We start from the raw sequence: 26,691 nt of genomic DNA, 5'->3' as shown, positions 1-26,691 counted from the left end.
CGGTGACACGGCTGGTGATCTCCAGGTGGTGGCTCTGGGCTGGTGCTTCGGGGAGCAGGCATACCTGCGCAGCAGCTGGAACGTGCTGGACGGGCTGCTGGTGCTCATCTCCATCATTGACATCCTGGTGTCCCTGGTCTCCGACAGCGGCACCAAGATCCTGGGCATGCTGAGGGTGCTGCGGCTGCTGCGGACCCTGCGCCCGCTCAGGTGACCGTCCCCCACCGGAATGTTCCACACCCCCTCCCCAGCAAAGCGTCCCCCTCAGGGACACCTCCAACAACCAGCACCCCTCAAGAGAATACAAGCCCTCATATGCCCCTGCTTCCTGTCTGTGACCCCCACAGGTAATCCTCTCTGCCCCCCATCCCAGACAACAGGGCTTACAGCCTAGGAAACCCGATGGCTACTCTGTTCTGTCACATGGAGTCGCTATGAGTTAGAAGTTGATTTGACGGCACACAACAACAACAAATTTTCCTCCAAGGGAACACACGCCCTCTCAGTGACACTCCCAACAGGCCATTTTTCTCCTCCTCTCCAAGGCAGCATACTCTTGAGGGTCACTTGATGCGGCATGACTGCACCCCTTGGCTTGGTGCAGGGCACAGTCCCAGAGGCCATAGATAGGCTCCCAGTAGCCTTCAGACAAAGCTGTCCTGTAGGACATACATAAAGGGGTGACACTGCTCCTTCCGTGAGGTAACAGACTCCTATTGCTGACTTCTCCCACCTCAATGCCCCTCTCAGGGGCCACCCCACCAGGTAACACTTCTTTTAGCAGGACACCTGTCCTCTCAGGAAACCCTCTACAATAAGGCGGTCACCATCTCCCAAGTCAGAACTTTTCTTGAATGAGGAGGACACTGACTTAATAGACATGCTTCCCCAGCTGTGATAACCCACTTCTCATCCTTTCCCCTCACCTCCTGGTAGCCCTCTACAGGTTTATCACCTGCCCCCCAACACACTGCATCCCTCACTTACCATACCATCTCCTTGAGTTAGTAGTCCTCCCTGTCCCAGCCCCAGCAGGTAATAGTTTTGACATCCTGGGCCTGGAGGGGGAGATGTGTGGGTATGTGTGTCTCTGCAGACTACCTGGAGAGGTTATGGATGGGGTCCCGATGGGTATCCTGTGGAAAGGAAACTACTCTGCACAGTGAGCCCAGAAAGCCAACCTCTTCCCTCCCAGAACCCAGGAGGGGGACAGTGAGCAGGACGGGGCTGCAGGACAGGGTACAAGGAAGTGTGGGAGCTGGGGGCCCCTCTCACCCTCCCTCCTCTCCCCCACCCCTCCCCAGGGTAATCAGCCGGGCACAGGGGCTGAAGCTGGTGGTAGAGACGCTGATGTCCTCACTGAAGCCCATCGGCAACATCGTGGTCATCTGTTGTGCCTTCTTCATCATTTTTGGCATCCTGGGTGTGCAGGTTTGTGGGGGTCCATGAGGGTCTGGGACTAGCTGTCAGCAAAAGCCCGAGGAGTGTCCTCCCCTTGGCCCCTGTGTCCTGAGGCTGGACTGCTGCCGCTGCCTTCATTCCAGAGGGGAAAAATAGGGACACTTCCCTCGAGGGCCTGGGCCTCAGGCCCCATTGCCTCCTGGGCGTTTTGCAAAAAAGTAGGAGCCTAGAAAGGGCCCCCACGTGGGCCAGGGCCTCTGAGAGGCTGCAGGCCCGTAGTAGCCGCAGGCTGCTCTTCCTGTCCCTCTGAACCCCCTCCCTGGAGCTTGGCTCCACAGTCTGGCCCACAGTCTATCCCGGGATCTCCTCCCTTCCTTCCCTGCCTGAGCAGGGTGGGCTGGAGGCCAGGCCTGGGGATCTAGGGCCCAGACAGCTGGGCCAGGTTAGCAGCCTGCTGGCAGGCAGGAGGGTGCAGACCCCAGACAAAGCAGGAAGTGGGGGCTGCTGGGGAACTTGGCCTCCAGCCCAGGGAGGGAACTTGACTTCGGTGGAGGAAGAGCAGGAGCTGCCTGAAGAACTCAGTGGGTGCCTCAGGGGGCTGGGGAGCCTCTTCACTCGTCCTTCAGTGCCCCCAGATCCAGCTGTTTCAGCTGCAGGGTAAACAGCTGGCTGTTGGGCAGTGTGGGAGCTTCTAGGTGGCTGCTCCCCTCCTCTCCCTCTCCCTTTCTGGGGTATCTATTTTGCCCTGGGGAGGGGACTGTTTCCCAGCTTCCTAGAAATTCTCTAGCCCCAGGGACCAGGCTGGGGTACATTTGCCAAAGTGGCATGGTGCCTCTATGCACCCCCTCCCCACCACACTACCCAGTGCCCCTTCAGCTCCCTCACTTCCCAGCCATCTTGGCTCAATAGTGAACTATTGTTGAGCTCGTCCCTGGGTGCTTCGGGTGGTTTTAGGTCTGTCCCAAGGTGCTGAGAGATGCCTGCTTGCTCAGATCCCCTGGCCCTCCCTTCCCTCAAATCCATTTCCCAGCAATAGCTGTAACCCTGTTGGGAGGCCTGGGCTGGATTGGAATGAGGGCAAGACTTCCAGTGAGGCAGACCTAGGTTTGAGCCCCCTCTGTGTCACCTATTTATTGTGTGCCCTTCGTGGTGGAATTACCTTCTCGGAGCCTCAATATTCTCATCTATAAAATGGGGATGATAATGCCTCAGAGTTTCTAATTTAGTAGGCTTGGGGTAGGCCTGAGGATTTTCATTTCTAACAAGTTCCCAGATGATGCCAACACTCCTGGTCCAGGGATTCACCCTTGCAGAACTACTGGCCTAGCCCTTGGTAGAAAATGAGTGACTCCTACCCTCTTTCCAGTCTCCTGAATATCTTTCTTCCCCTTTCTGGAGCCTTTGGTTCCAAGGAGCTCAGAGGAAGGGGTGTGCCTGCAGGAGAGGTTCCTGGCAGTGCTCCCCTGACTTGATTGATTTTAGGCTGAGCACCCCGTGCTCACCCAAGGTGTGCCCAGAGCTTGTAGGAACCGGTGTGGGGGAGGTGAGGAGGAGCTCTGGGCTTCCTGTGGTCACAGCCCACTTCTCTGTCTTCGGGTGTGTGTGTGTGTCTCCTGTCCATCCAGCTCTTCAAAGGGAAGTTCTTTGTGTGCCAGGGTGAGGATACCAGGAACATCACCAACAAGTCTGACTGTGCTGAGGCCAGTTACCGGTGGGTTCGGCACAAGTACAACTTTGACAACCTCGGCCAGGTAAGCCCCAGGCTCTCAGGTCGGGGGCAGGGTTGCATGCTGATTTGATTGGAGGTGAAGAAAGGGGGAGTAAGCAAGGTGAGGCAGCGATGCGCTGGGCACCCTCCACCGTCTGGCCACCATCGTGTCATGCAGCTCAGTCCGTCCCATAGCACACAGACACATGAGCCCACAGGGTAATTAGCCCTCCTTAGAGATGAAGGAATCCCTGGATGGTGCAAACATTAAATGCTCGACGACTGGCTGAAAGGCTGGTGGTTCAAACCTACACAGTGGAGCCTCAGAAGACAGGCCTAGCAATCTGCTTCTGAAAGATCACAGCCTTGAAAACCCTATGGAGCAGCTCTAGCCTACATACGTGGGTTGCCATGAGTCAGATTTGACTTGACAGCAACTAACAACAACAACAAAGAAATGAGGGAATGGGAGCTCAGAGAGCGTAAGGGGCTTACCCAGGGTCGAAAAGCTGGCTGATAGCAGATACCCAAGTCTCCTGTGCCATGCTGCTTCTTGATGGAGTAGAAAGCCCACGTGGAATCAGGGGCAGGCTGCCTCGGGTGTGCATCCTGGCACCACCATTTATTAGCCACGTGACCTTGGGCAACTAACTGACCAGGGCCTCAGTTTCACCACCTGGTGAAGGGGGTCATCATAGTATCTACTTGAAGGGTGGTAGTAAGGACCAAATGAGATGATGTGTACATTTGCTTAGCAAGCTGCAGGCATGTAGTAAAGACAATTCCTGTTCTCATTCCACATTTACAGGAACAGAGAAGTGTAGAAAACCAGTTTTGTTGGTTTGTTTCCCAGCCTCACCCTGATCATGGTTTCTGAATTTCCCGGGCTTGGGTCCCCTGCCCTGCCAGGCTGAGGCAGAGGGTCTGACGATCTCCCAGCCATGGAGCCCTGGGCCAGAGAGTGCTCCTGGGGCCTGTCGTGTGACCCCAGCCTGACCAGCTGCTGTTAAGAGGGATTTTGCGGGGAGGTGGTGAGAGGGCAGTTGGTGAGTGGTTTGGCCAGGCGTCCTAGGTTTCTGATGGTCTTTCCCTTCTCCTTCTCCCCCTTCTCTCCAGGCCCTGATGTCTCTGTTCGTTCTGGCCTCCAAGGACGGCTGGGTGGACATCATGTATGATGGGCTGGATGCTGTGGGTGTGGACCAGCAGGTACAGGGCTGAGGTGGGCAGGGTCCACCTGTGGGCTTAAGTCACTCAGCATGGGCTGACTCCAGGCATGCGGGCCTAGGCACTGGGCAGAAAGAGAGCAAGGCAGCTGGCCAGAGAACACCATCCAACACCAAAGAGGCATTAAATCTTATAGCAGAGGTTGTAACTGGTGGTCTGTGGGCTGAATCTGGGCATGCTTTATTGACCTATAACTTACTTAAAATACTTTTAAATTAGTGTTAAGCATTGAAATGTTAGTGAATTTTACATAAAAATCCAGATATGGGTCTGCTCAGGAAAAGTCTGAAGAGCTGGGAACTCTGGGTTTGCATTTCCTTTAGGATAGGAGTCGGCTAAAGAAGCAGCTGCCCTTTTGGATAGAACACGTACTTCCACTTTGCCACCTCTCCTTACTGCCTAACACCAAGTCCACATTGCTCATTTGCATCACCTACTGGGTCCCTGTAGCTGTCTGAGTTTGTAGGCCTTGTTTTAAGGAATGCAGGCTATGGGGCATCACTTCAGAGAGGGCGCCCTTGGGCTGATTCCATCACCTGTCCTTCCTGCTCCCTGTCAGCCCGTCATGAACCACAACCCCTGGATGCTGCTCTACTTCATCTCGTTCCTGCTCATCGTGGCCTTCTTTGTCCTGAACATGTTTGTGGGTGTGGTGGTGGAGAACTTCCACAAATGTCGGCAGCACCAAGAGGAGGAGGAGGCCCGGCGGAGGGAGGAGAAACGACTGCGGAGACTGGAGAAAAAGAGAAGGAGTAAGGAGAAGCAGATGGCTGGTCGGTAGTCTTTCCACATCTCTCTGGGTCATGCTTGACCTTGGCCTTGTGACTGCAGGGGGCCGGGGGCTGGGGCTGGGGGCAGGGAGAAGATGCTCCCACCCCCCTCCTCACCTCCTTCCCCTCAAGAGCATGTCTGCCTTTAGAGCCCGCATGAAGCAGACCAGTTCAGCCCTGTGGAAGAGGGGGAGCCGCCCCCCCGCCCTGGGGCTCCCTGGGTCTCCCGTCATACTCCCCAGATGAAGCCGGGGGGGTTAATGCACGGCCCCTCCCAGCTCGGCTCTCAAAGGAGCCTCGTGGGAAGGGAATCTGATGTGACATTACTCTGCGCCTCCACCAGCTACCCAGGGATCGGCCTAGGTGCCAGTCACGCCTGCCCCAGGGTTGGCAAGCCAGTCTCTTGACCCTGTGTCTGTTCAGTCAGTGTCTGTAGCTGCTGAGCAAGGCCTTGGTCAAAACCTGCACATGGACAACAGCGTGAGAGAGAACCCCAGGTCCACTCTCCAACAAAACAACGTGGCTTCTGACCATCACTTTTTTTTTTTTTTTTTTTTGCCAAGCTGTAAAACATTTCCCCCTCTGGCTCAGGGAGGGTCTGAGCTCATGACTCTCCTTGCCTGGCCTCCGACGCTTCAGCCCCCTCACCTGTGAGCTCCAACACCTTTTGGCATTGGAGGGGTGAGGACCCTTCCTACCCCTCCTCAGGCTTTTATGCCGTGGGTGGGCCAAGACTAAGTGACGAGACCCAGGAGTCCAGGAAGGACTTTGTTTTCCGGCGTGTCTGCAGGTGTGTCAGCACCTGCCTCCTGTCTTGGGGCTCCTGTTCCTTTCTGTCTGGCACTCACTCATTTCTGTGACTCTCTCTCTCTCTCAGCCACTGCCCACGCCTCTCTCTCAACGTCTTTATGAGTGGGTCTCTCCAGGCCTCTGTGCGTCTGTCTGTGTGTCTGTCTGTGAGTTTCCCTTCTTCGTCCCTCCCTTTCACATGCTGTCTTCCGTGTGTGGATGATGTGTGTGGATGACATGTATGGGTGAGGGATGAGGTGTGCAGGGGAGGTGTGAGGTGTGTGGGTGAGGTCTGTAGGTGAGGTATGAGGTGTGCGGGTGAGGTGTGAGGTGTGTGGGTGAGGTGTGAGGTGCGTGGGTGAGGTGTGCGGGTGAGGTGTGAGGTGCGTGGGTGAGGTGTGAGGTGCGTGGGTGAGGTGCGAGGTTCATGGGTGAGGTGTGAGGTGCGTGGGTGAGGTGTGCAGGTGAGGCGTGAGGTATGTGGGTGAGGTGTGAGGTGTGTGGGTGAGGTGTGCAGGTGAGGCGTGAGGTATACGGGTGAGGTGTGAGGTGTGTGGGTGAGGTGTGAGGTGTGTGGGTGAGGTGTGCAGATGAAGTGTGTGGATGAGGTGTGTGTGGTGCTCTGAGTTCTCCCTTTGGTTTGGTGGCATGTGAGGACCACCCCATGAGCTAGAGGACACGGTGCGCTCCCTCCCCACTGCCCTCGGCTCTGAGAGCTCCTGCTGCCGTGTGAGAGGTACCTGGAGTGAGGGAAGAGTATGGGAGTAGGGAATGAGGGTGGGGGGTGGCACTAGGCCATTGTCCCCGGTGTGAGATGGGGCTGCTTGAGGAGGAAGGTGAGACGCTGGCCTTGAGCAGTGGTGGGCAGTGCTGTTCTTTGTTCCACAGCCTTAGCACCCCTGGCCCCCAAGGGCCCCTGCTTAGCTGTGGGGTAGGAGTCTGTTTTGGCTCTCCCTGTGGATGTCTGAAGCTGAGTGGGCACACTGCCCCCAGCGGCCTCGCTCTGACACTTCTCTGTCCACCCCACCCGTCCTTGTAGCCTGTGCCTCAGCAGGGCATCTGCAGATGGGACTCTTTTGGGAAGAGACACTGGGGCCCTGCCTGACTAGCTGGCTCCCCTTCTGGGGTCTGCAGCTGCCTCAGGGGCTGCTGAGGCCATGGCACAGGGAGGAGTGGACAGCTGTTCAGCAGACAATGGCCTGCCCTCCCACTGCCTCCCCTGTGACCTTGATGAGCTGACAGAATTGCTCATCTCCTTCAAGTGCCCTGCCCCCCGAGTTTGGGGCTGGATGCTCAGAACCAGCCACTCATGCTCAGCGCACCCCATTCCTAGGCAGAGTGAGGGTCGAAGCTGAGGGGGAGTGAGCTGCTGAGGGGGCCCTGTCCAGCCCACCTGGTCCGGCCAGTGACCAATGTCGTGTTTCGTTCTTTTAGATCTAATGCTGGACGATGTAATTGCTTCCGGCAGCTCAGCCTGCGCGGCGCCAGGTACTGCGTCTGTGGTTGTGGGGTCCAGGGTGTGGCCGGGGGGCAGTCAGGCCCTGTCTGTCCCCCAGGCCCACCTCATGAGTGTGGGGATGTGCTCTTTGCTCCTTCTCCACCGCTCATTGATTCTGTCCTCTCGGGGTGAGGGGTGAGGGTCCCTGGGGCGGCCCCAAGAGGGCAGGAGCCAGGGCGCTGGGCTCTGCATCATCCTGTGGGCCTTCGGTAAACTGGACAGGAGGTGAGGGCCCGGGCAAGCCCCTCCCTCCGACACCTCTTGGAGGACCCACCTCTGCAAAGGCTCCAGGGCCCAAGCTTCCAGCCCCCTGCTGCCCTCGTCCACTCCTTCTCCTTCCCGGGATCACACCATTCGATTATTAGAGCTGCTAATCTCTCCTGTCTCCTTTGGTCTGAAAGGTAGACTTTGATCCAAGGGAGCAAGATGAGAGGAGCAGAGGGGAAGGATTTGTTTTAAAACCGTAAAGATGAATAATTGAACGACTCATTAATAGTCAAGCAATCGTGGTGTCGACGTCATAGCTACAAACAGTAGGAATTGGGAATCGAAGGTCTGAGTTAGCCACGTGCTTCTCCCCTCAAAAGCCAAAGATTTGGGTGGGAGATTGAATCCTTGTCTCTGAGAGCTGTGTCTCTGGGAAGGCCCTCTTAGTCCTGCCTGCCCTCCCTGAGTCCCTTGGCCCGGTCCCCTGCTCCCCACACACACCCTGGCCCCAGACGGAGGTTTGGAGATTCTGTGATCGGGCAGCCAGGCCTGGTTACACCCTCTGACAACTCCACCTCGGTGGTTCCCAACCTGTTCAGCCCTGAGGGCTCCTTTTATCACTGCTCCCCATAGAACCCACATTTTAAGACTGTCTCTGAAGCTCAGAGCCCTGCAATAATGGCTTTGTTTCACCATTTTTACTCATCAAAGGCACATCTAATTGCTAACCAGAACTTCTGTGCCACCATGGGTTACCACACTGAACGATGGCCAAAAAAGACCATTTTGTCATTAAATTAGTCTATGGGGTCTTACCAGGCAAATATATGATTTCTTTTAAGGTTTTAGAAATGTTGAAAAGAACCTAATTACCCCCACGTGGCTACCTTCTCAGGTTGGCTCTTCAGGCTGGGAACCACTGGGCTAAGCTCTTTTCTCCGCTGTTCGCGTGAGCCCCCCCCCCGCCCCCGCAGACACCACCCTGAGGGTGTTGGGCTGCCTGATCTATGGTGGCTCAGGGTCTTACCCAGGGGAGGTTTCCCCTGAGCCACCATGCCATAGGTCATCCCTGAGGCCCTCAGAGGATCAATGTCACCTATCCCTGTGGTGCTGAGCTGTGCTGTTGAACATTGACAGACCGTCTCTGATATGTATCTGGATCACCTGGGTCCTCACATCTCTGTGTCAGGCTGTATTGCAAATTCCTTATGTGTTAGGGGGCGAGGGGAGGGTGAAAGGAAGTGACCTTGGGTTTTTCTCTTTATGGGTCTACATGATTTATAGACTGAAGTGTCTTCCACATACACCAAGAAAAAAAAAAATCCACTGCGATCGAGTTGATTCCAACTCATAGCACCCCTATAAGACAGAGAGGAACTGCCCCACAGGGTTTCTAAGGCTGTAATTCTTTACGAGGCAGACTGCCACATCTTTCTCCCGTAGAGCAGCTGGTGGGTTCGAACCACTGACCTTTTGGTTAGCAGCAGAGTGCTTTAACCACTGTACCACCAGGGCTCCTTCCCCACATACATACTCACCCCAAAACACCTCCCCTAGCACAGGGCTGCCCACAGAGGCCTCTCCTTCATGGGGTGTGTTCCCTGAACCAACACATGGTCCCAAGAACTCCCCCTGGCATACCTACTCAATGCTAAGCACTAAGTCCGTTCTGGGACTTTCTGCCACACTCCTGTTGCACACCTGCAGGTATCTACACTGATTGCAATCATGGGCCTTACCTCTCCAGGTGGTAATGAGGACTCAGATACCCAAGACGGGGTTCAGATCGTCCCAGATCCCCCATCCCTGGACCTGCAGTTCTGTGTGGTCCATACCAGAGCTGCTCAAACATCAGTGTGAGTAAGAATCACCTGGAGAGCGTAGTAAAACACAGATCCCTGGGCCCATTCTGACAGAGTGGTCTGTCTACATTTCCATAGGCTCCCAGGTGATGCTGATGCACTGGCCTCCCCAACATAATGATGGGGACCAAGTCAGACCCCCTAGCCTGAGGCCGCTGGGTCCAAGCACACTCACAGCACCTCCTTCCTGGTGCCACTCCCGCCCTGGGCGGCTCCCAACAGCAGGGGGCAGTCAGACCCCCGGGGAAAGGCAGAGGGAAGAGGCTTGAATTGTCAGGGGAACGGGCACAGCTGCCCAGGTGAAGGTAGAGACGGGGCTGCTAGAGGATCAGGTCAGCCCCAAGGGACAGTTTGGCTTCCAGCCCCAGGCCCACTCTCCTCGACCCTTTCTCCTTCCATCAGGCTGGGGCCCAGTGATCAGGCCCGGCCATGGCAGCTGAAGATGGCATCTGTCATGGGGGGCCTGTGTCCCTGGGGGTGACCCCTACCTCTCTGCCACATTCCTTTGCAAACCTTCTGCCTTGTTGGTGCCTCAGGCTTCCATATGACCCCTACTAACTCACTGCGCCTGTTGCTCTCACCTGCAGCCTCGCTCCCCCTCCCTTGTCTGCCCCTGCCCCTGGCTGGGGGTCTGGGCAGTCCTCGGGGTACACTTCTCCCCATTGTCTGACTCTGGTACTTTCTCCACCTAAGGCAGCTCATACTGGTGGTGGGGGGGGTGGGCAGGGAGATGGGAACAGAGCTGCCAACATGCCAGTGACTGCCCTTCCTGAGCTATGGCTGGAGCTCCCGGGCCAGCAGACCCCCTGAAGCTCCTCCCAGGGTCTGTTTCTCCCTGGCACTTGCCTACAGAACTGAGGTCCAGGGAGCAGCAAGGTGGGGTGGCATCATGCAGGGAGCCTTTGGGCAGACCACCCGAGGGCACCGTCTGGGCCTTGTGTCAATACCCGCCTGGCAGCTGGCTGAGGGAGTTCCTGGCTCCGTCACTGCCTCCCAGTGTGCTGGATAAGTCACTTTTTGCCAGGCCTCACTCTCTCGCTGTAACACAAAGGCGCTGCCAAGGAGAATACTGATCAGATTGACCCTGATGCCCTTTGGACCTCCACTGTCATAAGGGTTTGCTGGCATCCTCGGCACCTGCTGGTCCAGGGAAGGGGCAGAGGTGGAGGGGGACTTATACAGCCCTTCATGGCCTGGTGACCCTACTGCTATGAGCAGGTGGACTGCCTCCGTTGTCCTGCCCCCACCTTTCCTCTGGGCCTCTTGGAGGAGGGTCCCTGGCTGAATCCCAGCCCACCCACCCCTCAGACTCCTACAGCGAGGCCAGAAGGCAGAGGGAGAGGGGGTGTGGGCTCCATTTGGCCTGGGGCTTCGAGTGCAGTCAGGCTGGGATGAGGGGAAGAGGGGAGAAACTCCCTCTCCCAGCCTCTGCTCTGCATTGTCTCAGCTAATAATGGGGCTAATAAGAAGCCGCTTTTTCTAACCTAATTGTATTCAAACATTTTAGTTAATTCTCCATTCATATTTTAGCATAATGGGATCGGGTGCTCTCGGCATTTATGGAGATTAATGCAGAGAAAGTTCCGGCTGCTAAGGCAACGCAGGGCCACTAGGCCCTCTGGTTCTCGTGGGTACTGGCGGGAGGAAGGAAGAGGCCCGGCCTGCCCTGTCCACACTCCACGATCGCTGTGTGGATGACCTGTGGCCCCATGTTGTCCCGTCACAGGTCTCCTGGCCCCCCACACTCCTGGGGCCTAGGGGGGCCGCCTGGGCAAAGCCATGGTTGTCTGGTCCATCTCTGGAATAAAATTAAAAAAAAAATGGCCTAAGACCCCCTGGAACATTCTGGACATTCTGCCTCTTGGTTATCCACACCCCAAGGCCGATGCTGGAGAGTGGCCAGGCGGGCCTGGAGCAGGCACCTGATGCAGCTGAACATGCAGCTCCTGGGCTTCTTCCTTGGGCCTTTGATGGGGGCCCAACCCAGGCTGCTCCCTGCCTCAGTTTACCTCTCTGTTAAATGGTCTTCTGCATGGGAAAAGACAGCTATCTGAGCTGCCCCTGAGCCAGCCACCCCATAGCATAGGCCTCAGATGCTGCAGCCCTTGTTGGCTGGCTTCTGCCCTAGACCTCCTGAGGTGGGGGAAGAGCTGTCTGGGACTTGAGGCTGCTCCAAGCCTCCCATGGGACCGCAATCCTCTTCCTTCATAGTGGCTGCCTGGGAGACCAATCTGTCAACCCCCTCGTGCACCCCCAGCTTGGCCTGGCCCTTCCTCGACCCCTGGAGGAGAGCCCCCTGCAATCTCCTGGCCGCCAGATTTGTTCTGTCCTGCCGAGCAGGCCAACCTCCTGGCACCATGATTTTTATAACTAAGTGGTCCAATAATTACAAAAGAAATATTATACCTCTGACAGATCTCAGACAGTGCTTCCAGCCCAGCCTGCGGTCTAAAGCTGCCCCGACACCAGGGACAGGCTGGGCATTGCCTCATTAGAAGCTGGGTGAGTCCATCAAGTGTGGCCCCTGCTGGAGTCTGGGATGAGCAGAGCCTAGCTGCCTCCCTCTGCCCTCCCCCACCTGAGGGGCCAGGAGGCTCAGGCCCCCCCAGGCCCAGTGGGTGGGTCAGTGCAGCCAGCCAAGAAGCTGTCCAATTTCCAATCTCCGGTTTTATCTTCAAATCCCAGCTCTGTGTAATCTCCTCTGTTCCCCTCGAGGGGCTAAGTAAGCTTGGTGAAGGAGCAAGAGCGTTCGCTGCTTGGTTGATGGCGCTTCCTCTGAGGCCGATAAGACCGGTTGTTTCTCATCTTATTGATCTGACCTCGCTGTGGAACACTGAGTCAAGGGCGGTGTTATGAGGGGCTGGTGGATTTTGGAGGCTGCCTAGGGGAGAGGCTCACCCGGTGTCTAATGCGGATGGGGAGCTATGCATGTCCTGACCCCTTCTATGCCCAAGACTGCAGCCAGTAGAACAGATGCTTGGGGGGAGACCCCAAGAGAGCTGCTCTCCCAAAAGGCAGTAATGTGGGGAGGTCGAGGGCGCTGGTGACCCTGGAATGTTTCAGCTCTGGCATTAGAGTCTGGCGGCTGTGAGGGACTGTGGGTGGAGGGGGCACAGGAGGTGGGGACCTGATGTTTGCTCTACTCTCCTCCCTGGCCCCACCAGAAGCCCAGTGCAAACCCTATTACTCAGACTACTCCCGTTTCCGGCTTCTCGTCCATCACTTGTGCACCAGCCACTACCTGGATCTCTTTATCACGGGTGTCATTGGGCTGAATGTGGTCACCATGGCCATGGAGCACTACCAGCAGCCCCAGGTAGGAGCAAGTGACTGGTCGTCTGGCTCCCCTGTCTTTAGCTGTGGGACCCCTCAGGATGAGGCTACCACAGCCCGAACCAGGGCTCCTCTTGCCAAGCGTGTGCTGGGCACGCTACATGGGTTCTTCTTGTATTTCTTGCAACAACCCTTGGAAGTGAGTATCATCTTCATTTTACAGATAAGGACAATGAGGCTCAGAGAGGTTAGTTGACTTGACCAAGACCACACAGCTAAGAAGTGGAGGATCTAGTTTATTCACTCAGCAAATATTTGTTGAGTGCCTACTGTGTGCTGGGCTCTGAGCTCTTGAAGGTGAAGAAGGCAGACCTGGTGCCTACCGTTCTACTGTTTAGATTCTAGTGAAGATCCAACCTGTGTTCTTGCCGTTGTCCAATCGGCCTCCCTTGGCTGGCCTCTAGGCCACAGTTTCCCCATCTGTAAAATGAGGAGGCTGAATTAGTAATATACAAGGCCTCTTCTGAGATGAGCCCTGGAGGTGCAGTGGTTAAGTGCTTGGCTGCTAACCAAAAGGTTGGTGGTTCGAACCCACTAGCCACTCTGTGGGAGAAAGACGTGGCAGTCTGCTCCCATAAAGACTACCGCCTAGAAGCTCTATGGGGCAGTTCTACTCTGTTATATAGGGTCTCTATGTGTCGGAATTGACTTGACAGCACACAACAACAAGGTCCCTTCTAGCATTCTGTGCCTTCTAGAACATTCTCAATCTGGGGCACCAGTATGTCAACCTCATCACCCTTAGGAGTAGGTTCAAGGAGAGGAATCCTTCAGCACAAGGTTTGAAGCATCCATTGAACAAGGACCCTCCTCCATCCTCGGATGATGGCCAGTGATCAGCCATCACCATAAAAAAAACAGGGATGGAAAAGAAGAGCCCTTTAGACTCAGCCCATCTCCCAGATTTGGGAGGTATGATGAAGGGGATAGGGCAGGCTTTTTATAACCTAAGCCCTCAGCCTCAGGAGGACACGCATCTTGCCCCCACCCCTGCCAGATCCTGGATGAGGCTCTGAAGATCTGCAACTACGTCTTCACCATCATCTTCGTCTTGGAGTCAGTCTTCAAACTTGTGGCCTTTGGCTTCCGTCGGTTCTTCCAGGATAGGTAACTAACTGAGAGAGGAGAGGGATCTGGGGAAGTGGTGGGACAGGGTGTGTCTCCTGGGGAAATACCCGGCAGTATCTAGTGCTTTAAGACCTTTCTTAATTCCCAAGGTCCAGTCCCCACTCTAGGACCCACCCAGGGCTTCGGTGGGGGTGGGGTGGGGTAGGGGAGGGGACAGAGGACCTGGGAAAAGGAGGGGTTGGAGAGAACTTGACAAGACAGGGCAGAGCCTAGAGCCAGACTGCCTGGAACCAGATTTGAATCCTGGCTCCACTACTTAGTAGCTGATGACCTTGGGTAAGTTAATTAACCTCTCTGTGCCTCAGTTTCCACATCTGTAAAATGGGAGATAACAATGGTATTCACAACAGACTTGTAAGGATTATGAATTCCTATTTGTAAAGCCTTTAAAACAGTGTTTGGCAAGTAGTAAAAGCCACAGATAGATAGATAGTAGATAGATAGTTCATGTTAACCTTATGTACAACAGAACAAAATGTTGCCTGGTCCTACATCATCGTCATGATCGCTGACATGTTTTAGTCCATAGTTGCAGCTATTGTGCCAGTCCATCTCACCAACGGTCTCCCTCACCCTCTCTGGCCTTCTACTTCACCAACGTGATGTGCTCCTCTAGTGATTAATCCCTCCTGATGATGTGGCCAAAGCAATGGAGTCAGACAATGTTCTGTTGTGATTCATAAGGTTTTCATGGGCTAATCATCAGAAGTAGATAACTAGGCCTTTCTTCCCAGTCTGTCTTAGTCCGGAAGCTCTGCTGAAACTTGCCCACCATGGATGACCCTGCTAATATTTGAAATACTGGTGGCATAGCTTCCAGTGTTACAGAACACCCAAGCCACCACAGTGCGACAAACTGACATGCAGGTGGTGGAGTAAATACTGTACAAGTGCTAAACAAAAAAGCAAATGAATAAAAATTAAGAGCAGAGGCCCATGAGCCGAAGTCCTAGACCCACCTCTGCTGCCAACCGGCTGTGTGACCTTAGATTAAGTCATGCCTCTTCTGTGCAGGATGGGGAGGCTGGGCTGGCTGACCTCCACCCTCCCTTCCAGCCCCTGTGTCACAACTGCCACTCCTCTGCAATGCCCCTCCTCCCACTCAGGGAGCTGTGTCCTGGGCTTTCCAGGTGGAACCAACTGGACCTGGCCATTGTGCTGCTGTCCATCATGGGCATCACACTGGAGGAGATCGAGGTCAATGCCTCACTGCCCATCAACCCCACCATCATTCGCATCATGAGGGTACTGCGTATTGCCCGAGGTCAGTGCTCGCCACACCTACCTTCCTGGGGTAATCCGTCTGGGGGAAGACAGCAGTGGTCAACTCTGTGGCTGGTCAGGGACCGAGGGGCTGTGAGTCCTGGCAGGTCTTTCTCCCACCCTCTGTTGAAGGGGAAAGCCAGGGGCTAGGCTGAGGGTGGAGGTGAAGGTGGAGCCATGGCAGCCTGGCTGGGCCTCCTTGGTCGTCTCACTAGCCCCAACCCTGGCCCTGGGCTCCCATGTGGCTAGGACTCTGAAGGGCCAGCTCACAACTCTGTCCTGTTCTGCAGTGCTGAAGCTGCTGAAGATGGCGGTGGGCATGCGGGCGCTGCTGGACACAGTGATGCAGGCCCTTCCCCAGGTAGCTGGAGGTGGTTGTTTTTGGGAAGGGGATGGTGCTCTCTAGAGGGGCAGGCCACAACTGGGGGTAGGGGTGAAGCCTCAGGGCTGTGTTCAGCTGCCTGGAAGATCCAGCGGCATCTTTTCCCTTTCTTTTTCTCTTTTACAGGTGGGGAACCTGGGACTTCTCTTCATGTTGTTGTTTTTCATCTTTGCAGCTCTGGGTGTGGAGCTCTTTGGAGACCTAGGTGAGTTGGGGCGGGGGAAGGCAGAGGAGCCTGGGCTGGACACCAAGTGGCTCCTGGACTAACCTGGGCTTCTCTCCTCCTTTCCTTCTCCCCTAGAGTGTGATGAGACGCACCCCTGTGAGGGCCTGGGCCGGCATGCCACCTTTCGGAACTTTGGCATGGCCTTCCTGACCCTCTTCCGAGTCTCCACTGGTGACAACTGGAACGGCATTATGAAGGTGAGTGTCCCCTCTGTGGTGGGGTCTCTCCCAGGGCTGGTGCAGGCCCCAGGGAGGCAGCCCCACTTCTTGAGCCAAGATTCCTTGGGAAAATGATTTGGCCTTGAGTAAAACCATGTGACCTTCTACCTCCCATCCCAGAACACTCTGGAACTCCCCTCTCCCCAGGACACGCTCTGACTCACACATTCCCAGAACAGCATCTAGTGCTCTTCTCCTCCCAGGACACCATAACTCCCTCCTCCTCCTCTTTCCCTCCTTCCATGCTCTATGGCACCAGTGACCCAATTCTCCATGACAGCTCCATGCACTGTCCTTCCCAGCCTCATCCCTGTACCCCGCCTTCCCAGGACACCCTCCGGGACTGTGACCAGGAGTCCACCTGCTACAACACCGTCATCTCTCCCATCTACTTCGTGTCCTTCGTGCTGACAGCCCAGTTTGTGCTGGTCAATGTGGTGATCGCTGTGCTGATGAAGCATCTGGAGGAGAGCAACAAGGAGGCCAAGGAGGAGGCCGAGCTGGAGGCCGAGCTGGAGCTGGAGATGAAGACACTCAGCCCACAGCCCCACTCACCACTGGGCAGCCCCTTCCTCTGGCCTGGGGTCGAGGGCCCTGACAGCCCTGACAGCCCCAACCCTGGGGCCCTGCACCCTGCAGCCCACGCCAGGGCAGCCTCACGGTTCTCCTTCGAGCACCCCACGGTGAGTGCACACCCTCCCCTGCCAGGGGCCCGTATGGGGAAGGAGAAGGGTGGAGAAGGCAGCCAGCAGCTGTCCCTGGTGGGACACAGGAGCCGAGCAGGCAGCCCAGTGACCCTGGGGCTGAGGAGCCTGTACCCGCCCTCTGTCCCTCCCCAGAGATGGCTGCCACACTCACTCCCACAGGGCCAACCCCTCAAACCCAGCAGACTTGCTGGCTCTTCTGTCCCTGCTCCTCCAGCCTGGCCTGGCCTCACCTCCCAGGCTCTTAGGCTCAAGGCTAAGTTTTCTGTTTCCTTCCTGTTTCTTTTTTCTTTCCCTTTGCCCGATTGCCAAACATCTCTCCTCCCCATCCCTCAACCTGGCCAATTCCTTTCCATCCCTCAATCCTTTGACCTGTCTTCTCTTTCTGTCACCCACTCTGTCTGTGGACCCTTCTCATCTTCCGTGCCCCCCCCACACCTTCTCTCCTCCCCACCCTTCCTCTTTGTCTGTGTGTGTGTGGTTTTTGTGTGCGTGTGTGCGAGCTGCACGTGTGTCTCACTCCTCTTTCTCTTTCTGTCTCTTGTCCATCCCCTGCCACGACACTCCCTATTGCTGCCCCTCTGACCCCCACTCTCCTGACTCTGGCTCCCCTCGTGGGCTGGTCCTCCCAGGACAGACAACTGTTTGACACCATATCCCTGCTGATCCAGGGCTCCCTGGAGGGGGAGCTGAAGCTGATGGACGAGCTGGCCAGCCCGGGGGGCCAGCCTTCTGCCTTCCCTCCCGCCCCTAGCCCGGGCGGCTCCGACCCACAGGTTGCTGTGCCCCCTCCCCTGACTGCGCCGGGCTGTGCCATGCTGTGCCGTGCTTCAAGGGGGTTGGAGGGTTGCCCTTCCCACTAGGTAGCTGGAGAAAGAACAGCGTCAGGGCCTCAGATGAGCTTTGGGCTTGGCAGAAGGCAGCCAGGTGTTCCTCCAGGCTGGGCTCAACCTCTGGAACACATATTTGGAAGGCAGGGGTGCTGAGGTGGGCACTTCTGAGGGAAAAGGATGGGCTGAGGAGGGGCTAAGGGGGGATTTGTAAGAAAGGACCTAGGAGGGAAGAGGAAGAAAGCAGAAGGCAGGCTGGCAGTGGAACCTGGGGCATGGAATGGAGAGGTGCTAGATCCAGGGGAGAAGGGACTCCGGGAATAGTGCAAGTGGCCACGGGTCCCATGGAGGGACTTGTCTTGGGCCACAGTCCATTTCTTCTCCTTCTGTCCAGCATCCACTACCACCACCACCCCAGTGCTCCACTGGGGCTTTTTAAGCCAGAAGCCCATCAGACATGATGAATGCCATTGTAAGCCAATGATCTCAGGGAGCCTGACCTTGTCCTGAAAGGGAATTGGAGATCCGGCCTGGGAGTGGACTCTGGGAACTTGGTGTGAAATAGGACTTGGTTGCTTCCCTGAGCCCAGCCCCTCCCCACAGTGCCACAGGTTCCCTCTGTCCCGGTCCCATCTGAGCCAGAATCTGCTGCTTTCTGGGATCCTTCTGCCCTTCTCTTCTCCGCTTATGATTTGTCTGACTGCCCTCGGCCCCTCCACTGTGAGAGCCCTCCCCATCCCTCCTCCCAGGCAGGGCAGACCTAGAGCGGGGGCAAGGGGACAGATGTCACTGGAGACAGGAAAGCCTTGCCCTCCTCAGGCCCTTTTGGGTGGAGGGGCAGGAAGGCAATTCCAAGCACCTTGGAAGCCTTTTGCACAATCTGAAGAAATGCATAGTGATCTGCACGTGGGATGGAAGCTTGTCTCTGGGGCCCCTGCCCTCTTGTTGGGGGTCAGTCTTGGAGAAGATGTGGGGACCTGAGCTGGTGGCAATGACCCTGGAATGAGAGGAAGCCAGTCCCTTCCCCAGGCCTCTCCCTCCTGGATTCTGGGGAGAGCTGGTGGGAAAGAAGAGGATGTGATGGGATGGTGTCAGGGCAGCCAGCTCACCCAGGAGGGCGGGCCCCCTGCTCTCACTGAGGGTCCTGAGGGTCCAGAGGTACCCCCTGCAGGCCCCAGGTGAGCCAGCCAGATGGTATGGCACCCACATGAGTCTGCCCAATTCAGGCCCAGGGGGAGGAGAGGGCGGGCAGGCTGCAGGCAGGCGGAGGAGGGCCTGGGAGGGGAGAAACCAGAATCTGGGGGCAGGCCAAGTCCTGCCAGGCTTTTGGAAGCAGAGAGAATAGGCAAAAAACAGCCGTCAGATTGGCTGTATTGTTCTGGGCACCCCCCACGCTGCTCTGTCTGTGCCGAGAGGAGAGACAGTGCTTTGCTGGCCTTCATGTTTTCTTTTTCTTTTCTCTCTGTCTTTTTTTTTGGTATCATCTTTATGAGAGTGGGGCCCTCCCTCCTGCCCGCTCCTTCCCTGGGTAGTGGTCGTGTGGGAGGGGGCTGTGCAGGTTCCTGGGGTATCTTTAGAATGTGGCTCTGGGTCTCCTCGCTTTGTCAGTGTTTGCTCTGGCTCTTTGGTGCCTGCCGCAGCCTCTCTGATGAGAGCAGGGGGTTGACGTGGGTGAGGGGAGGCGCTGTCAGTATATCTGGGAAAGGGGTGGGGAGAGACAAGAGATGCCTTTTTTACCCATGCTCTGTGAAAAAAGGGGAAGGGGGGCTGAGCGTGTGTGCACAAGTGTGTGTGTGTGTGCGCGTGCGCGCGCACACACGCGCCCGTGTGCGCTGTCCTGGTTTCTTATGCCTGATCATCTCTCTCCCTGTCTAGATCCCTCTAGCTGAGATGGAGGCTCTGTCTCTGACGTCAGAGATTGTATCTGAACCGTCCTGCTCTCTAGCTCTGACGGATGACTCTTTGCCTGATGACACTCACATACTCTTACTTAGTGCCCTGGAGAGCAATGTACATACACATGACCCCTCACTGCACTCCCCCAGCCACCTCAGGGGCTGGGCTGGCCACAGGGCTCCGGATACCTGCTGCCTAGGGAAGACCTGGGGCCCACCTCCTCTCACTTGGCCCCACCTGAGGCACCAGCCAGCAGACACCTGGTGCCCCAGTCATGGCTAGCATGATAAAGTCTTTCAGGTCCCTCACTGTGGAAAAAGCAATGAGATTAAATTGGAGCCTTGCCCTGAAGGGCATAGGAGCAACACTTGTGAAAGGGTTAACCCTCAGGAGTGACACAGCCCAAAAACAGAGGGGGCATCAGGCAGCTGACCAAAGGACCTGCTGGAATGTGTAGGCAGTGCCTGCATTTGGAGCCCTGTGCAAGCCAGCCCCCCTCCCCGCACCCCTTCTCCCTGCCTCTCCCCCCAACATGAGACATTCACCACCATGTAGTGGGTGAGAGCCACATCTCTGCCACCACCACCATGCCCTTCTCCACCTGGGGGCTATTCTTGTCTCCTCTGTCGCTGTTCCTGTGTGTCCCTACTGCCCCCCGCCACCCGCCCACCAATCTTGGGGCCTGTCTTTGTGTTTTGGCAACTTCTTCACCCTCACCTGGCTCCTCTGTCCCTCTTATCATGAGCAGCCCCCTGTTTTCTGCCCTCCCCCTCCTCTTGGAACTTAAGGAGGGGCAGGGGCTCCCTCCTCCCAGCAGGGATCAGCTGGGGCAGGGCCTTGACCATAGGCAGGGGGTCCCTAGGGGTCTTGATGTGGTTGTAGAAGTGGAGCCTCGAGCTGGGAGGGGAAACAAAGGGTCTAGACTGTTGCCCAACTTAACCATTCTGAGGACTGCTGGGGCTGTTTAATTGGCTGGTTCCATTTGGGGACAGGAACTGTCAGCCTCTCTGAGAACTAGGAACTGAGGGTTCAGAGGGCTCTAGGAAAGTGGGCTACAAGGTTTATAGAGAACTCCCTTGAGAGCAAGCCTTGGCCCGCTCCATTCAGGATCAAAGGCTAATTAGTACCTTTCCTTGAAGATATGCAATAAAACCACTTCCACCCCCAGCCTGTCCCTGAGGGAGGAGCTAAGGCCTCAGTGCCCAGGCCTTGTACCAGAGCCATTGAGTTCTCAAGGAGGGATACCCTGGGGTTCATCCATCCATCCAACCTGGGCACTGGGGAGGCCATGAAGACTCGGAGTGGTGAAAGACCCTCTGCTCTGCAGCTTCTCTTGGGCTGCCAAGTCCCCTGCTGACTGGGAGGGTCCCTCCCCAGCTCCCCATAGCCCCAGCACCCAGTAACCTTGGCCAGGAGCTATGGGGTGGGGTGGTGCTTCTTTTAGCTTTCAATCCTGTGCTGCTATAGGCCAGGGCCTCACTTCTGACCACTAGACTCCCTCAGAACCTCTAAATGTGTCTTAGAAGGAGTTCTCTCGTCACCTGCAGGGTGGGGGCTGGGGGCTGCCCTCCCTTCTTGGACGCCTCCTCACTCCTCCACTATCCCCATGGGAGGCTCCTAGGAGCTGCAATGTGGATTGGTTTCGGGGGGGGCGGGGCCCCCTCCCACCCTACTCCTCCCTGTATGTGGAGGGCCCATCTGTGTGTCTGCTCCCCACCCCCCGACCCCCGCCACCCATGCCCATCACCACCTTGTCCTGGGAGCGGGGGGTTCTGGTTTCTGTCGTCCAGCGCTGCCTCATTTACCAAAGCTGGATGCTCCTATTCTTCCCACCTTCCTCCCCCACTCCTTTTGCAGATGCAGCCCCACCCTGAGGAGGTGCCCGTCACCCTGGGACTGGACCTGCTGACTGTCCGCAAGTCTGGGGTCAGCCGCACGCACTCTCTGCCCAATGACAGCTACATGTGCCGGGATGGGAGTGCTGCTGAGGGGTCCCCGGGACACAGGGGCCGGGGGCTCCCCAAAGCTCAGTCAGGTACCAGGGCTGGGGACAGGCGGGCTTGGCTCACACAGGGAGATTCCTTCCTTGCCTAGGCCCCATTCTGACTTGGGTTCACTGAGGCAGCAAAAGAGGTCTCCCCTAACTCTGGGGAGCCCCCAACCTGAAAAGGAGGCCCAGCCCCTGCCTGAGGGAGCCCCCAGCCTGAGGGGTGTGGTTTTCAATCCAGGGTTTGGTTACGTGGTGAGGGTAGGGTCCTTGATGGGGAGGGAGAGTGCCAGGAAGGGGACTCAGATAGAAGCCAGGACCAGCTGACCCTCCAGCTTGTCTCTCCCTTCCTGCCCTCCCAGGCTCTGTCTTGTCCATTCACTCCCAGCCAGCAGACACCAGCTACATCCTGAAGCTTCCCAAAGATGCACCCCACCTGCTCCAGCCCCACAGCACTCCCACCTGGGGCACCATCCCCAAACTTCCCCCACCAGGCCGTTCCCCTTTGGCTCAGAGGCCACTCCGGCGCCAGGTGAGCAGGGTGTGGGGAGGTGGGCGGGGCCTGGGTCTGGGCTCAATGTTGGGAATCCTTGGCTGTTGCAAATGACCAGGACTGACACGTTCGTTCTTCCAGGAAACATTTACTGCGTGCCAATGGTGTGCCACACTCGGTCCTGGGTACCAGAGACGCTGTCCTGAGCAAAGCAGGAGTGGTCTGGGCCCTCTAGAATTTACCCCCCACCCCCGCTTGTTTCAGTGAGGAGGATTGGAGGCCAGAGGGGGTGGTGATTGCCCCAGGACACAGGTCATGTTGGAGGGAGAACCCTGGTCTCTAGGCTCCCATTCCCCCACCCTGGGATGCGCCCTATTGCTCTCTGCACTTTTGGACCTAGCTGAGGGGTACAAGTCAGGTTGTACCTATCTGTACTTTGGGCCAAGCCCGGAGCCCACACTCCAGGGGCTCCAGAACAGAGGCTCATGCAGCCAGCTGAGGCCCATCTGCCCCACCTGTGACAAGGCCACAAGCCCATGCCCATATGTGGGCTTATGTGTGAGTGTGGCCACATGACAATCTGCTCAATCCTGTGCACTTGGGAGAGTAGGCATAGCCTCCATCCATTCCGCAAATATCCGCTGAGCAGTCTCTGTGCCAGGCACTGGAGACACAGGCCCTCAAGGTCTACTCCACCACCACCAGATGCCTTCCAGTCGATTCTGATTTATGGTCACCCCATGTGCATAAGAGTAAAACTGTGCTCCATGGGGCTTTCAGTGGCTGATTTTTTGGAAGAAGATTGCCAGGTCTTTCTTCCAAGGTACCTCCAACTTTTTGGTTAGGCAGCCGAATGCATCAACTGTTTGCACCACCCAGGGACTCCCACAGCCTATTAGTGGAGGCATTCAGGTCGTCAGATAATCACAGCAACAGGTCACACGTGCTGTGCTGGTCCTGCTCATGGTGCAGCAGGGAGCAAAGAGGAGAAAGGAGTCAGTCCTGCTTGAGGGTGGAGATTGTCAGGAAGTGCATCACAGAAGACCAGAGTCCATAACATTGATAGGTGCTTGCCAGTCGGAAAGGGTTTTCAAGGCCAAAGGAGTAGCCTATGCATAGGCCGGGAGCTGGGAAGGAGCCAGCTGGGGAGCAGAGCTGGCCTGGGTGCTTCTGTGCATCTCAGGGGGCAGGAGCTGCAGGGGACTATTCCTGCAGGCTGGGGGAGGCCAGGGCATGGGGGAGGGAAGACAGGTTGATGTGGGGGAGGAGGCATGGTGGATGATAGAGGTCAGCCTTCAGATGACCCCATCTCCCAGCAACAGAAACAGTACGCCTGCTTCAGGTGGTCCTGCAGCTGCATGGGGGGAAGGGGACACCTGGCTTGACCAGCAGGACAGTGGTGAAGATGTCCTTGGGCTGAGCCCTCTCCACTTCCCTCCCTTTCCCCCTGCCCCTCCCATACAGGCAGCAATAAGGACTGATTCCCTGGACGTGCAGGGTCTGGGCAGCAGGGAAGACCTGCTATCAGAGGTGAGTGGGCCCTCCCCGCCTCTGGCCCGGGCCACCTCTTTCTGGGGCCAGACAAGCATCCAGGTACAGCAGCACGCCCGAAGCCAGAGCAAGATCTCGAAGCACATGCCCCCTCCAGCCCCACGCCCAGGCCCAGAGCCCATTTGGGCCAAGGGCCCACCCGAGACCAGCAGCAGCTTAGAGCTGGACACGGAGCTGAGCTGGATTTCAGGGGACCTCCTGACGGTCAGCAGCCAGGAGGAGTCCCCATCCCCACGGGACCTGAAGAAATGCTACAGCGTGGAGGCCCAGAGCTGCCGGCGCCGGCCCGCGTCCTGGCTGGATGAACAGAGGAGACATTCCATCGCAGTCAGCTGTCTGGACAGTGGCTCCCAGCCCCACCTGAGCCCTGGCCCCTCTAGCCTTGGGGCCCAGACTCTTGGGGGGCCTGGGAGCCGGCCTAAGAAAAAACTCAGCCCACCCAGTATTTCCATAGACCCTCCGGAGAGTCAGGGCCCTCGGCCCCCACCCAGCCCTGGTGTCTGTCTCCGGCGAAGGGCTCCATCTAGTGACTCCAAGGATCCCTCGGCCTCAGGCCCCCCTGACAGCATGGCTGCCTCGCCCCCCCCAAAGAAAGATGTGCTGAGTCTCTCTGGTTTATCCTCTGACCCAACAGACCCGGACCCCTGAGTCCTGCCCCACTCTCCCACTTACCTTTCTCCACTGGGTGCCAAATCCTAGCTCCTCCTCCTGGGCTATATCCCTGAGAAAAGTTCCCTACAGACCCCAAGGAGGCGCTCCTCCCTGCCTCCGTGGCGCTGGGTAACTGGCAAACAGAATTTCCAAAGAGAGTTAAAAACAGCAGCCCCGGCGACTCTGACTCCAGGCAGAAAGAGAGAGGCCCCAGTGCTGCTGAGGTTCCCGACACCAGGAGCTGTTGGGAGAAAGCAATACGTTCGTGCAGAATCTCTATGTATATTCTATTTTATTAAATTAATTGAATCTAGTATATGCGGGATGTATGACATTCTGTGACTGAAGAGATTTGTTTCCTTCTACTTTTATGTGTCTCAGAATATTTTTGAGGTGAAGGCGTGGGTCTCTTGGCTATTTTACCCCGAAATAACCAATCTAGTTGTATTCCCTCTTCTTGCAAAGCACAAGCTGGAACCCTGAGTGCCGAACCGCCCCGACGGTGGCTCCTCTTCAGCGGAGAGCGAGAACCACTTTGGAAACTGTAATGTAATTTATCTTCTCCTTTAACCTCGTCATCATTTTCTGTAGGAAAAAAAGAGAAAAAGAAAAAAATGAGATTTTACAAATGAAATGGAACCTTTTTATATATACATAATACGTATCTCTCTCTATATATATGTATAATAAAGTAATTTTCCAAAATAAAAGGTTAATCACAGTCCAGAGTAAAAGCAAAGGGGACGGAGAGTTAGGTATATCCAGATGGCATCGGAGAGAGATTCCTGGGGATGGAGACAGAGGGTGAGGAGGGAAGGGTCCAGAGCTGTGTGTACGTGCGTGTGTCTGTCTGTGTGTCTGAGAGTAGAGAAAACCCAACTGCCTTGCCCTGGGACGAGGGAGGAGAGGAAGAGCCCCTCAGTCAGGTCTGAAGGCCAGGGAAGGAGGTCTACTCCCACTTCTTCTATCAAAGCTTTCTTGCTTTCTCTCAGCCAGGCAGCTCTGTGAGTGTAATTTCAGATTAACTCTTATTCCTGCTGACAGCTATCAGCCGCATACTGAAAGCTGGAAACTGGCGTAATGAAGCTGTTTTGGTTAACGGGGCCGGCTGAGGCTGGGGGAGACGGCCTCAGCTGCTGCGGGTCTGGATCAGGGTTTGGTGGTGGAGGGGGCAAGTGGTTCTGGGTTTTCTTTCCAGAGGCTTCAGGCTGGGTGTGTAACCTGAATGGTCTGGGCTTCAGCCTCCCGCCACGGTGGAGCAGGGGCAGCTGGCCCAGCGCTGCAGGCACCGCCTGCTGGCAGCGAGATTAAGCGGCATGAACCAGAGGACCAGGGGTGCTGAGGGTCGTGTGGCATCCAGAGGCGACCTGCTGGAGGAGTTGGTCCAGCCTGGTGGCCAGGATGCTGAGTGGGGAGCTGGCCCCCTGGGGGGTGATGAATGAGCTCTATCAAGGTGTTTACACCGGCTGCCCAGTGGGAGCCAGCTGAGTAGAGAGGAGGGTGAGCGGCATGGCTGACAGCCCCCTTCAGGTGCTACCACAGGCAATATGCTCCTGTCTAAAACCCTGGTGCCAAGAATGCCTGGCTGCTCATGGGCAGACCTGGATGGACCTGGATGCTTTGTCCGATCCTGTGTTTTCTAAGCTGGTGAAAGCTTTTACTAATTACTCTTTTGGACAGAAATGATACCACTCCTAGAAGCAAGCCCCTGGTTTTAGCCTCTTGGGATGTGCAGTAATGTTGAACTCTGACTCCTCAGGTGGCGAGAGGGGGTATTTGTAGGAGGTGCCTTTTTTTTTTTTTTTTTAAACAAAACTACAAAATTCACAAATTTTTGTCACCCAGGCCTATAGATTAAGCTTTTATATTTTTTGTTGAATTCTGTAACTGTCCCCAAACGAGAGTGGAAGATTTGGGTAGGGGGGTTCTGGGGTCTTTTTTCCTTCTAGTGGCTGCAGGATTCTGGGTCTAGAGGAAACCAGAGGGCTGACACCACCTCCACCCTCCCCGAGGACCATCTGTATCCACCCCTGCCCTGTCGACAGCAAAGCAGCCCTGTTAACAGTGTAGTTACTTAGGGTGACTCTGAGCATGCCTGGTTCTTCTTGGGGACTCTTTTCTCAATCCTCTCTTCCCAGTAAGGACCAAGGCAGCTTGTTGGGGGTACACTGGCTATGATCTTGAGTTCTCTCCAGCGATCTGCAGTGGTCAGCCTGTGAAAAGAGAAAGGTACCTGGCTTCCTCCCCAACCCCCTGCACAAGACTGGGGGTTTTCTCTGGAAAGAGGCAGGACTTGCCTGGAGGGGGGATCTTGGTAGTGATGTAGAATTGGGGGAGATGATTGTGACCTGTCCCCTAAAGATGTAAAATCTTTCTCAGTGGTGGAAACTGTTGTGTCTCATTAAAAGGGTTTTGAAGTGGAAATAATGACGCTGGCTGAATCCTATTAACACTGGTAATAATAACAATGATGCTAACCGTGTGATGCTTGTCTGGGTGGTTATTTGATTCTGCTCCAGGATACATGGGTGGAGGGGTGGAGAGAGGCTGGGGGAGGCAGCAGGCCTTGA

General features: G+C 56.2%; 1 protein-coding gene across 5 annotated transcripts in view; it reads left to right on the top strand.

Moving 5' to 3' along the window:
• Positions 1–26,572, top strand: part of CACNA1G (calcium voltage-gated channel subunit alpha1 G) — a 70,736-nt gene extending 44,164 nt beyond the window's left edge. For 2 of the 5 annotated variants that reach the window (XM_049860404.1, XM_049860403.1), the window contains 17 exons: positions 26–210; positions 1,305–1,431; positions 3,027–3,152; positions 4,226–4,315; positions 4,893–5,085; positions 7,327–7,380; positions 12,624–12,775; positions 13,790–13,899; positions 15,051–15,184; positions 15,474–15,544; positions 15,692–15,770; positions 15,867–15,988; positions 16,339–16,692; positions 17,346–17,489; positions 21,297–21,474; positions 21,789–21,958; positions 23,384–26,572. In XM_049860404.1, the coding sequence (XP_049716361.1) occupies positions 26–210; positions 1,305–1,431; positions 3,027–3,152; positions 4,226–4,315; positions 4,893–5,085; positions 7,327–7,380; positions 12,624–12,775; positions 13,790–13,899; positions 15,051–15,184; positions 15,474–15,544; positions 15,692–15,770; positions 15,867–15,988; positions 16,339–16,692; positions 17,346–17,489; positions 21,297–21,474; positions 21,789–21,958; positions 23,384–24,118 (3,024 nt within the window). In that variant the 3' untranslated portion in view covers positions 24,119–26,572. Of the gene's footprint in view, positions 1–25; positions 211–1,304; positions 1,432–3,026; positions 3,153–4,225; positions 4,316–4,892; positions 5,086–7,326; positions 7,381–12,623; positions 12,776–13,789; positions 13,900–15,050; positions 15,185–15,473; positions 15,545–15,691; positions 15,771–15,866; positions 15,989–16,338; positions 16,693–17,345; positions 17,490–19,418; positions 19,554–21,296; positions 21,475–21,788; positions 21,959–23,383 lie in introns of all 5 variants that reach the window. The other 3 variants (XM_049860406.1, XM_049860405.1, XM_049860408.1) reach the window with 2 other exon arrangements.
• The last annotated feature ends 119 nt before the right edge of the window (positions 26,573–26,691 follow it).

The sequence above is a fragment of the Elephas maximus genome, chromosome 19 (genome assembly GCF_024166365.1).
Source record: "Elephas maximus indicus isolate mEleMax1 chromosome 19, mEleMax1 primary haplotype, whole genome shotgun sequence".
NCBI lineage: Eukaryota > Metazoa > Chordata > Mammalia > Proboscidea > Elephantidae > Elephas > Elephas maximus.
Note: the sequence above shows the minus strand (reverse complement) of the source record. Positions and strands in the feature narration are given on the sequence as shown.